This window comes from Cryphonectria parasitica, assembly GCF_011745365.1.
Source record: "Cryphonectria parasitica EP155 unplaced genomic scaffold M406scaffold_11, whole genome shotgun sequence".
Taxonomy (NCBI): domain Eukaryota; kingdom Fungi; phylum Ascomycota; class Sordariomycetes; order Diaporthales; family Cryphonectriaceae; genus Cryphonectria; species Cryphonectria parasitica.
This window is the reverse complement of record NW_024468919.1, coordinates 785,914-798,365: the sequence shown is the minus strand read 5'-3', so window position 1 is coordinate 798,365 and position 12,452 is coordinate 785,914. Positions and strand designations below refer to the sequence as shown.

General features: G+C 54.1%; 4 protein-coding genes across 4 annotated transcripts; 2 read left to right on the top strand and 2 right to left on the bottom strand.

Moving 5' to 3' along the window:
• Positions 1-4,047: 4,047 nt before the first annotated feature.
• Positions 4,048-4,365, top strand: M406DRAFT_233854 (uncharacterized protein; the record flags this gene model as incomplete). Its single annotated transcript, XM_040915952.1, has 1 exon — positions 4,048-4,365. A coding segment is annotated over one exon (318 nt), but the record flags the coding sequence as incomplete, so codon positions are not given.
• A 2,493-nt stretch (positions 4,366-6,858) lies between these two features.
• Positions 6,859-7,322, top strand: M406DRAFT_234747 (U6 snRNA-associated Sm-like protein LSm7; the record flags this gene model as incomplete). Its single annotated transcript, XM_040915996.1, has 2 exons — positions 6,859-7,021; positions 7,126-7,322. Coding segments are annotated over 2 exons (360 nt in total), but the record flags the coding sequence as incomplete, so codon positions are not given.
• A 155-nt stretch (positions 7,323-7,477) lies between these two features.
• On the bottom strand, positions 7,478-7,654 carry M406DRAFT_324900 (uncharacterized protein; the record flags this gene model as incomplete). The annotated part of the gene is made up of 1 exon (XM_040919923.1): positions 7,478-7,654. A coding segment is annotated over one exon (177 nt), but the record flags the coding sequence as incomplete, so codon positions are not given.
• Positions 7,655-7,986: 332 nt separating this feature from the next.
• M406DRAFT_95680 (family 39 glycosyltransferase) lies at positions 7,987-11,628 on the bottom strand (the record flags this gene model as incomplete). Its single annotated transcript, XM_040926307.1, has 5 exons — positions 7,987-8,777; positions 9,148-10,614; positions 10,680-10,963; positions 11,028-11,317; positions 11,408-11,628. The coding sequence occupies 5 exons, from the start codon at positions 11,626-11,628 to the stop codon at positions 8,244-8,246; spliced, it is 2,796 nt and encodes a 931-aa protein (XP_040771050.1). The 3' UTR covers positions 7,987-8,243.
• Positions 11,629-12,452: the final 824 nt, after the last annotated feature.

The following is a 12,452-nucleotide window of genomic DNA, read 5'->3' as shown; positions in this document are numbered from 1 at the left end:
TGAGGTGATAAAGAGGAGAGGAGCTAGAGGGAGGAGGTGGTTCTGGTAATGCGGATTGCCAATATTCCACAACACCTTGGGAGGGAGGGGGGGGGGGGGTTGTTCCTCCCCCCTCCCCCTCCCCCCTCCCTCTGGTGTGGTGATCCGTGCGCTGGGCAGCTTGGTCGTGCCCACCTTCTACTACTTGCTGGTGTACAGTACTGCTGGCACCATCTGCTACCTGCTGTCAGGGCCACCTGAGCAAGCATATCACCGCCATTCGTGTCTTCAGGCATGACAAGGCAGCTACTCAGTCCTGAAGACCCATACTGTACCGCACTCTCATAGATGACACTTTCTCTTCTTTTTCTTTCTTTGTTTTTATCCCTGATTGAAATCATCTCAACATCATGACTGCATCCTGTAATTACTGTGGATGTGCTGAAAAGACTAAATTATCTTGTCAAGGACTAAACACTGGGTCAAGATCACGCACACAACCTCTTTTGTATGAAACCCTGATCTCTCCATGGGCTGCCTCTGGTGCAGCTTCTAGCAGCACCTGCATAGTGGCCAAGATCAAAGCCTCATAATATTGATTAATTCAGCAACCTGTTCTAGGTAGTACCTAGGTATAGCTCATGACCTCTCTTCTTTTTCATAATATTCTTCATACTTCCTTTTCTTACGACTAACGTACAAGACTACTAGACGTAGTTCACATCTGGAAGAAGGCCGATAGCGAAGCAGTTGCTACTCATATCTGGCATTTTGGAGGCTTTACTGACATGTCTCCTTGGATTTAGAAGGACATGATGTGAGGGCAGCAGGCTTATTTGATAGAGTGTTGTACAGACACACACTGTCCATGTGTTCGTTGTATTGTAGGAACATCTTCCCCCTTCCGCCCCCGCTGAGAACGAAGTCGTCATATTCTTTTGCCCCGTCCTATAGTCCAGAACCGCTCGTTGCTGATTGATTTATCTGATTTAGAGCAGAGAGAAGGAGTAGAATACTGACACAGGAATGTTAGAGAAGAGAAGGGAGAGAGAGAGGAAGGGGCCCCTTGGACACTTACACGAGTGCATTTGCATACTCAAGTATGCTCAGCGGGCTCTGTACATAATGAACAAGCCTTGGGAAGATAGCACGTGCTATTTTTCGCTACGGAACGGTTTGAATGCGGTTGCGGGCGACGGGGACAGCGTGCCTGCACTCGTTGCGAATGCTTACCTGACTGGTAGCTGTCCTCCTCCTCTTCCATGTCCTCCATGCTCCCTCGTCTTGATGCCCAACATCGGTGTGACATGGAACAACCTGAGCAACGCACCTCCATTTTACTTTTCCACACACACACACACACCCCGCGCTGCCGTTACATTGGGAGGAGGAGAGAATGATCCTCTTAGCTGCCGCCACAATCTGACACTGGCAAAGCGAGCTCACCAGAAGCATGTTGCCATGGCCGGGTTATTTCCCACGCTCTCTCTTTCTCTCGACCCCTCCTTCTCTCGCAGCTCCCGTGCAACTGAGAGCTACATACGGTGGCCCTCTCTCCCATACTGTGGTGATCTCCCTAAACACCTTACCTTTGCAGGGGGTGGGGGGGGCCTAAACGCTGCAGTGGCGTGAACATTACGAAGTTTTTAATCAGTCTGCGACGTGCAAGGGTTGTCGCTTAATGAATGGCCGACTACACCATCAACAACCACCAGCCACCAGCTTGATAGCTTAGTCCCTCCCTCCCCCCCCCTCTTTTTTCTTCTCTTCCCCTCTCTTTCTCTTCGTCTCTGGGATTACGAGGAAGCCTGATCAATACGAACACTTTTGCCCTCGTTCATAACATGGACTCGATGGCAGCAGATGGCAATCTCGCGAGGGAACGTCTCGGGTCATGGAGAGGCACGGGGAGTGAGTGAGTGTAATCGAACATCGATCCAGTCATGGCCAGTCTGGACAAGGTGTGTGCCTGTTAGTTTATGGTTGTTTCTTTCGATTGACATGAGGAATTCCCTATGTTGGATAGTGCTCATTATTTGCCCTACCTGACCAACGGCATACGAAGAAGAAAAAGAAAGGGTGAAACCAGGAATGCAATTGTCACGAGAGGAGTTCTTACCACAGCTCAAGATACGAGGTCGGCAAGTGAAGTATGCAGTACATGTTGTGCTCAACGCTAGGAATTTGCCAGATCAGAGGGGCATGAAACAACCAACATTACAGCACGCACTCTTCTTCCACCACTATTAAACATACTGATAATTACATGCTCCATTTCTATGGTTGGCGAGAGGATTGGTTTTTCCAGGGAAAAGGAAAAGGGAAAAGCACAAACAAATAATGCGCTACATGCCGTGTGTGGTCTTGCTGCTGTTGTTTCTGCTGCTGTTGCTGCTGCTGCCATTCTCTCTCCTTGTCTTTGAGGTCTCATCATCCGTTCATCATTCAAGCGGTGAGATGAAATCTAGATCTCCTCTGTCGTCCGCCCCCCCCCCCCTCTTTTCCTTTTCCCATGTGCGAACGAGAAGTATACATGTCTGAAAAGATGACAAAAGTACCCTGTCTACACCTGGTTTGTTGCCCCCCCCCCCCCACTCATGTACGCAAGCAGTTCAACCTTCAAAGATTTGTGTCCCGCTGGTGTTCATTCTATCCTGCAAGTGTCTCGAAGCTAGACAATCGCTCTTGAAGGGGGGGGGGGGGGGGAAGATGGACCCGCTCATTCACGGGCCGAACCCCATTTCCTTCCCCGTGCTCTCGTACAACCCCCGATCGACAAAAACCAGGCCACAAGAGCGTGCAACGATCGTGGTACGTACCAGCAAGTGGCCTCCCCCCCTCCCCCGGGGAAGATAGCTTTGGCCCGCCGTAATGGGGGTGTTGTTGTTGTACAAGACTTATCACTACCGGTTAAACCTGGAAAACAAAAAAGTGAGACATGTTGGTCTCCCTTGCCCCTCTCCCGGCTTGAGCGGATGTTCCAAGGATCCCAGCGCACGCAGGCCTTACCACCTGTATATATGTGTGTGTGTTTGTGTATGTTGCCATGGGGGAGGGATGGATGGATGGACAGTTACTAGGGAGACAGAAGAAAGAGGAGAAAAGAGATCAACTGGTCTGTCTTGTTGTGGGATCACAAGACGCCAGGGGGGGGGGGGACAACAATAGATCACTAGATCCCGAGAAGAAAAAGGAAGAAGATCAGTGGAATGAGAGACGGGACGGGACGTACACATGAATGAGTATACCGTTCATGTTTCACAGCTTTTGGCTCTTGGGAAGCAAGGGATCTCAGTTCATCCCAAGCCAAACCCATCCATTGCACACAAACCGGCCAGTATACACTTTACCTATTTGTCTGCTATAGACAAAAATGCAAGTATATATTTTAACACGGTCTCACCCCGCCCTAGATGAGGAGGCCCTGAAGTTCGTATATTCTTCACTACCACCATCATCACATCGTCAGCATCATCTCGTTCTTCTTCATCGGCTTCTTTACAGACAGACACACACATACACACTGCCCACATACATACGAATCAGCAAACCACCATGTCCCTTCCGCTCAGTGAAGGCCGTGGCTGGCAGTCGGAATCCCGATGCATCCTCCGCCGCTGCAGCCTCTGCAGATTCCTGGTTTCTGAGGGGGAGTACATCGTCGCAGGCACGTTCCAGATTCCAATCCATCCATCCACAATTTCCCTGGTCTCGTGGCTAACACTGGCCCCCCCCCGGAAAAAAAAAACAACAGCCCGAAGTGATGGCAAGTTCACGCGCCGATTCCCGTGCAGCACCACCAGCGAGTTCGTCGACCTGCCCGACGGATTCGTGTACTCGCTGTGCCGGGCCGACTGCGCGCACCCTGACGGCGTGTCCCCGGCCTGCCATGCGACCTGTCTCCGGGTGCTCAAGGGCCAGGCCTACCACGTCCTCCGGTTGGCGGGCTTCACCTGGGAGCCGTCGGTCGAGCAGGATAACGAGCGCTACGACTGGCTCCTGCACAACCTGATGGCCTGTTGGGACAGGATGGACCCGGTCACCCTGGCCCGCGCCGTGCCGGAGCTGGGCACCCTGCCCACGGAGCTGCGGCGCAATGTGGCCCGCTATCTGGTGCCCGAGTATGCGGTCGCGAGGCTCAGCACCCTGAACGACCAGGTCGATCTGAACAGCTTCATGGCCTTTGCCCCCTCTGGCGAGGTCTGGGCCGGCAATATTCGTTATGAGGGCGTCAGGTACATCTCGTCCCTGTCCAACCGGCGCATCAGCATCGAGGACCGGCTCGTCTACCGCCCCGTGCCGGGACAGCTGATCGATACCGTATACACCTGTCTGAACCACCTAGGCGTGGTACAGGTTGTCTTTGGCCAGTCTCGGCACCCACCCATTACCTCTGCCCAGCCTGGCCTCTGGTGGAGGTCCCAGGAAGTTCCTCCTTACCGAACCAGAATGGATGCACTGTCTGATGTGAGCTTTCCTCCTTCTCTCTCACTCCTTCTCTCTCTCTCCATCTCTCTCACTCCTTCTCCTTCTCTCTCTCTCTCTCTCTCTCTCTCTCTCTCTCTCTCTCTCTCTCTCTTGCTTGTTCTTCTTCCTGTATCTTGTTCACTTGCTGACATGGATTGAATGGGGGATTGTTCTGGGAAACGCAGGGCATCAAGACGCGAGGTGTCATCTGCCCAGAGTACGTTTTTGCCAACCAGTTTGGACCTGACATACTGTGGCCCACGCCTCGCTCGGTCGTCGACAATGCACGGTTCGTCGACCTGCTAACGGGCTTCACCCCTCGCACAACCACCGGTCCGACACGCATGGTCCCCGTCCAGGTCAACGCGCCGCAGGTCACGGCCTATTCCATCTGCTGGAACCGCCGCATCCTGGCCATCCACGCTCACACGCCCGACGAGGACAGTTCATTCTATGCCAACATCATGGGCCGGCGGGAGCGTGGCGTATGGATTTACGTGCCCCTCCAGCCCGGCGAGGTTGTCACCAATATCTGGAAGCGCTTTGGCCAGTTTGACCGGCACACCGCCCTCGTGTTCCAGACAGACCAGGGCCGCAACCTCCAGTTCGGGACCCAGCTCAAGGGCCAACATTTTGACCAGGTGAAGTGGGCCGAGCTCGACCGCCCCGTCCAGCCGGGCCCCTCCACCATGTACTATGACCAGTGCCAGCACGGCATCAGCAAGTTGGCCTTTGAGACGTCGAAACCGGGTGCCAGCGGACCACCACCCACTCTGCCGACGCCCATGTCGGAACACCCGGACGCCACCTCGCTTCAGCATTATTTCTACTCGTACGCACGGCTGGATGACGTCCAGGAGGTCAAGGTATGCCTGCGATCGCCCAAGGACGCACGGGTCAGCGGCCTGCTCTTCAAATACTCGGACGGGACCGAGGGGTGCGTGGGCGAGGTGCGACTCGACTGCATCAAGGGTGAGCCCAAGCATGTTTCCTCCCTCAGGGGCTGCAGCATGTGGCTGGGCTTCGCGGCCGTGCACAAGGGCATCTCGGTGCAGACAGTCGAGTTCTCGGAGCCACCTAACAAGGATGCCGACCCCTACGACATCAAATGGTTCGAGGTCAACTTTAGGGGTGGGCTGGAGTGGTGGTTTTCGGTGGACCAGTGCCAGGTTCATTACGATGGCCGGTCGAGCCCCATGACGAGCAAGTTCTTCTAAGCCTCTCTTTCTCTCTCTCCTGTCTCTCTCCTGCCGTTTTACTGTTAGGAAGAGGAGACCACGGGGCTGATGATGGATTCTTATCCTGTGCTTGTACACAGAGCAACCACTGCCAGCGACTCATGTGTGTCGAGGGAATTCGTATGATTATCTGCAAGGTCATCGCACTTAGCGTCTTGTTTTTTTTTCTTTCTGTGATTTCAACTTACAAGTATGAAGGGAGATGGACCCAGGGAATTTGAACGATCGTCTAGAAAGTTATATTTCTTCATACTCTTTTTGTTCTTTCGAATTCCCCCCCCCCCCCCCCCCTCCTTTCACTCTGAGGTAGGAAGGGTGATTAGCCTGTTCCAATTTACTCTATGTTGGGAGCTGGAACTTGTCTAGCCATCTCTTCAACCCTCTCACTCAGTAAAGAAAAAGAGGTTGCGTATCGCCAGTTAGGACAGCGCGGCGGCGCCTTCATGGCACTGGCATGATGCTGTATTGCAGCGTGTCTTTGGTCGTAGCTAGGACTTTCATTGAGGCAGGATGTCGAAATATATGCAAATAGAATTGCAAAGAGAGAGAAAAGAGAGAGCTGCTGTGGTTGGTGTCGAGATATGTTGTTTTGTTGCAATCAAAGCTTTCACAGTGGTCAGGGGATACTGCTGTGGAGGTACCGCTGCCCCTCCACCCCCTATGGGCCAGCACTGTATCCAATACTCACAGCGGTACCTCACTGCTGCCCCACCTCGCCGGGTCCTCCCTCCCCCGCCCTAGGCCAGGATCAAGAACGCGGGAAGAAAGCTCATCAAGCTTGAATCAATCAAACCTCGACGCGCGCGCAACCTGGTTCTCCCTTGGCCATCTGTCCATCTCTTCACCTTCAACCAGCGCATAAGAGCTAAACCACTCCTAACATACATTCACTACCTGGCTGGCATATATTAAGCCAAACAAGCAACCGAGAAGCCCAATCAAGTAACCTCAGCACATTTCCACTCCACCACGCGCAGCTACGAGACACCCATACACACCCACAGCGAAAGAAAGACACAGACATACAGACAGAGAGAAAATACAAGCCATGGCCGACAACACTGACAACAGCACTAATGCCCCCAGCAACCGCGGACACCGTGGCGGCAGAGGCGCAGGTAATTTCCGAGGCCGTGGCGGGGGTGGTCATCACCACCAACAACACCACCGCGGCGGCCGAGGAGGAGGACAGCACCACAGGGAGCAGGGTCACGGCGAAGGCGGCAGCGGCAGCGGCTCCAAAGGCGACCGGGCTGCTTTCAAGAAGGAGAACATCCTGGACCTGAACAAGTATTTGGATCAGGAGATTAGGGTCAAGTTTACCGGTGGACGGGAAGGTGAGTTGTTCTCTTTTCCTCCTCCTCCTCCTCCTCCTCCTCCTCCTCCTCTTCTTCTTCCTCCTCTGGGGCTGACTATTGTCCCCGTCTCGCAACAAAAACAGCCATCGGCACCCTCAAGGGCTTCGATCAGCTCATGAATCTCGTCCTCGACGATGTCCGGGAGACCATGCGCGACGACGACGGCAACGTGACCACCCGCCCGCTGGGTCTGGCCGTCTTCCGGGGCACCGTCATCGCCCTGATCCATCCCATGTCCGGATCCGAGGAGATAAAAAACCCTTTTGTCGCCGATGATGAGGAAGCCGTCTGATAGACCGCGTATGGCGGGGCCGCCGGCAGGGAAAAACAAAGGCGACTGTACTGAGGAAAAAGAGGAAGAGGGGGAGAGAAAGAGGAGCAAAAGACACAATCGCGTGGCTGCTCAAAGACTCTTGTGCATACTGTATACGATGCTCAGATTTCCAAAGAGACGAAAAGATCACGGGCCGGACATCTGAGGAAGTTGTTTATGCACTGCTGCTGCCGCCACCATGTTTCTCGCTCATCAGGAGCCAGGTCGGAGCCTCGAGACCGGGGGGGCCAGGTCCGGCATGAGATCTTCAAGAGGGTAATGGACATTAGCAGCAATGTTGCTGCTTGGGTGTTGGGACGGGGCATCATGCAAATAGATACCCAAAAATAAAAGAAACCAAAAAATATACACATCACCATAGAAGGCATTTTTATCCTGGTGAGAAGGTGGATTCTATCAAGTCTCCTCTAGGCAAATGGTCCCCATACAGTCATGCTCGCATACTTGTGCCATTTACGAAACTCTAAAAGAGTGTTGTAGAAGCCAAGAGACAGCCTGTGGAAAGCTACCAGGGAGAGACACCAAATACAGCATGAGGAGGTCCCTCCAGTCTAGATTTCTCGCTTTATCTCAGTGAAAAGAGCCCACGCAAGTTGAGAAAATACACAACCGTGGTATGAATTCTGGGTGTTTGATTATTTTCCCAGCCAAATCCCATGCTCTGAAACTTCCTGTTCCCTTTCTTGCTACTACCCACACCTTCCCTGGATTGTATTGGAGAGCAGTAGGGATTTTGGTATCGTACACCCTTCGCCTAAAACACCACAAGTCAACCCCCTACAAGTGGAAAGAAGAAGAAGAAGAAGAAGAAGAAGAAGAAGAAGAAGAAGAAGAAGCCCGCTCAGATAAGCCAGGCTGTTTTGCTGTCTATGAGCCCGACCGGCTGCTTGCCTCCTTCTTCTCGCTAGCAGGCTTGGGCTGCTTGGCCCGCGCCTCATGATCCCCCTCGACGCTCTCCTTGGCAGGCGGAATAGACTCGTCACGCTCGCCCCGCTCCTTGATCGTCTTGGAGTCGACGCCCTCGACATCAGGGTGCGGAGGGGCCACCCCGGCGGCGACCTCCACCTCGTTCCCATCGGCGTCGAGCACGCGGGTGCGGGTCTCGTAGCGTGTCTTGAACTCTACTTTGCCCTCGAGTGCCTTGAGCTGCTCCTCGTCGAGAATGTTGCCATCCTGATCACGATACTCGATGCGTTCCTCACGCTTGACGAGGCGCTGCCCAGGTGGTATGGGGGCGCCACTGATACCTGCATTCTTGAAGAACTCATCATGGTCATGCAGGGGCTTTTGCGCGTCGTCACCGGCCTGGAGACCTTCTTCACCCCCCGCTGGAGCGTCCGAATTCACTGCTGCACTGGTCGACGCCACGGCCGCCTTTCGCACGCCGCTGTACTGGTCATACTGTCACGAGATCATTGTTAGCCAACTCAACGACGACCAAGGTATGCGCACACAAAAAGAGATTGCGAGGGAGTGCTTCGATACCCAAAGAAGGAGCAGAAACAAGAAAGTTCCTTTTGCGTCTGTGTCTGGCTCTGAGAAACCACAGATGTCGATTTGCCCCCTTGCCGTCTATAGGACTTCCAGGTTCGCAAGACGCACGCAATCTGATGTACACCAAAGCAAGGCGTTGGCGACGACTCTGCGAGCACTCGCTCGTTGTTCAACTCCCAAGATCCTTCTTTTTGGGGGAACCCTTCTTGTATTCTTATGAACGCTTCCTCTGGGGCAGCTTTCTGGAGGGTATCAACTCTGGAGCAAAGCTACTTACGTTGCTGAAGAACGTATTGCAGTCAAAGTCCCAAGTGTCGAATAGTTTGACACGCTGGCACTCGTTCTTGGTCCACATGTTGCCATACGCGAGGGGTGAATACAGCATGAACACTGCAGCAGACACGACCAGGAAGCTGACGGTCGCGGTCTTGTTGATGACTGGGTTCTCACGAATGACCGAAATCGGCGCACGAGCTGTCACGAAGTCGAAGAACTGGCACAGCGCGATGATGGCGAAAACCAAGGCTGGGAAGTAGTGGTGCAGGAAGAGCTGGCGCTGCATCAGGTAGAAGGGGAAGTAGTGGAATGCCCAGCCCAGCACCGACATTCCGATCTCGTAGTCGAACCGCTTGAACGTTGTGTTGGAGTAGTCATTGCAGCTTCTCTGCCACCGGAGGACGGCGATGCCCTTGATAAGGACATAGACGGCAACAGCGAGGGTCGAGGTCCACCAGATGACTGGGTTGCCCATAAGATAAACCTGCCGGTGGTTCTTACCCCAGAAGTTGATGCCTCGTCGCAGGATGGGCCACGAGCCAGGGCGAGAGTCCCACGCATGGGACTCAACGAGGCCGGCGTTGGTCTTCCACATGACCTGCTGCAGCTCCAAGAACTTGCCAAAGAAGCCGGGGTTCTCATAGTTGACCTTCTCCGAGTCCGGACCAAGCATAGGGTGCTCATTGGACTCGATATACCACAGGCTGTTAGGAAGGGTACCACCCCGGGCGCAGGTGACCTCTTGCTGCTCTGATGCCCACTCTGGCAACTTCACCTTGTGAGAGAACAAAACACAGCCAGTCATGATGTGGACCAGCTTGAACTTGGTCTCGATGGTGCGGAGCCGCTCCCGCGCCGGCCCAGCCTTGGACTGCTTCTCGACAATCTCGACACGGAAGTAGTCATTTGCGTCACCCTCGAACCCTTCGTACCCGTAGGCGGAGACCTCGTTCTGCCAATCAGCCTCGGTGACCGGAGGTCGAACATCGTGCGAGTGGACGCGGCGGTGGGTAGCTAAGTGGTAGATACGGACGACATCACCATCCTTGATGTAGGCAGGCTCGTCCAGCTTATCCCAGGCGTCAGTGCCGTTGATGGGCTCGCCATTGATATCCAGCGGTTGGGTCTGGTTCTCCAGGAGCCACAGGTTGTTCTCGTCCTTGTGTGGGTAAAGGGTAATCTGTTGTTGCTTGCTGCCGGTCGGGTACATGAGAGGATGAGAGTGGAGGTAGCCACCTTGCGTGTTGACGTGGCGGATAGAGACCCTGCTGCCCATGAGCACGTCCACAGGGACATCCTGCATGCCCTTGGAGTTCAGGGTAGACTGGAACTCGGAGCTCATGAAACCGTCTCCCTCTCCAGGATTGACGAGACAGGCAAAGTGTATCGCGAACATGGCCAGGTAGAAGGTGGCCGGGAGCACGACCAGGCAGAAGACGCGCGCCATGAAGTGTTTGGCAAACACGCGCTGAGGGCATTGTCAGTAGCTGAACACCTTCCCTTAAAACGACACTATCGGGACGAGGAACTCACAATCGTGACGGTCTTGGTGTCGCCAAGGAGCACCCAAAGCTGAACCAGGGTCAAGGATCCGACCCACGCGATCGTGAAGAGACCGACCCATTTGATGCTAAAGGTGATACCCAAACCCAGACCCGTCATGACTAGCCAGAACCACCAGCTTGCCTGGAAGGCCTTGGTAGGTCCCAATTCATGTTGATTCGTGAAGGAGACAAACGACATGGCGGTGAAGGCCGTGGCCAGGACAAGAGGCGAGTCGAGGAGGATCAGGCGAGCTTGGGTCAACAAACCATTCTCTACACAAAAGAACAATGATGATCAGCGCAATGTCACCAAATGCCAGGCGGCTCAACAACTTACCAAAGATGATCAGACCGGCTCCCATGGCAGCTGTGAAGGTGCGGCAGCCCGCAGCCTTCAAGGTGAGGAACATGGTAGGTACGAGAAGAATGCCGCAAATGGCGGGGAATGCCCTCATGGCAACGTAAGGAACATTGGGCTCCACATAGTCCATCCCGATCTCCTTGAAGTCGAAGTCGCCGTCGAAGCCCGCGAGCCAGCCGAAGAGGGTAATGAGGAGTTTGGCCAGAGGGGGGTGGACGTCCATGAAGAACTTGCCCTTGATGTATTTCGAGGCGAAGCCACCGAAGCTGGAGAAAGAGACGTGTCAGCTCAAACCGCGCCAGCCAAGGGAGGGAGGGAGAGGAGACAGAGCGCGCGCGCATCTGAACAACACGTACTGGACCTCGTCGAAGACGACACTGTCAGGCTGGTAAATGCGGAAGAGACGAACGATGGCTCCTAAAATGGTCACGCCGATCATGACCTGATAGTCGGAGATGGGAAGGAGGAAGACGTCGTTGTCTTCGACACCCTCAGAGGTGTAGTCCTCCTGCTGCCTCGCCTTGCCGTTGGGAGCAACGGCAGAGGCGGGCTCCTTCGCGCCAGCTGGGCGAGCCATGCTGACGGCCGATGAAGCTTGTAACGGTCGGCGGCGCGTTCGTACGAGACGGGTTCGGGCGATGTACGAGGTTGCGATTTGGCGTTCGTGGTGGCACAGGAGGAAGGAGAACAGGAAGAGGGAGGAGAGGAAGAGGCTGCCAAAGGGAAAGAAAGAAGTTTATGAACGAGTGTCAAGAAGCGAAGTGGGTCGTCTATAAGGTGGTCGTCATCAGGTGACGGTCGACGAACAAGGAGGATGAGGGTTTCGCGACAGCACACAAATTGTGAGTGTACCAAACAGTCAAGACAGAGGACCTGGACGTGGTCTGCCGATCTTGCTGTCACAGGAGCCAAGATTGAAGCAAGAACTGAAGCTTCGTTGGGTGTCGAACAAGAAGGATGGGAGAAAGGGGGTTGGAAATATTTGAGGCGTTCAGGATGGACCAAGGGTTCAAGCTCAAAAGAGGCCACTTTACGAATTGGGCTTGCTTTCGTCTGATGCTATTAGGTGCTAGCTCCCAGCTTGCTGGCAAGGGATAGCTGGGGCTGAACCGCGGGCACACAAGGGGGCCCTGTACTCAGGGTGGGGGATGAGGGGGCTGTCTAGGGTGCTTCAGGGGGCAAGGGTTCTGGAAGGCGTACTGGAAAACCCACCAGAGAGGGAGGCTTGGGGCTTTAATATGATACTAAGACAAGTCACCACTACAACATCAAGAAGACTTGTGTACAGCACATAAATATTTAACCGAGAATGATCAGATCAACAGCACGCATCCAAGTATGTATTAGAACGTTGCACCCTTTTGAAACACTCGTTGCAGGAAACCATTTGATCATACTCAG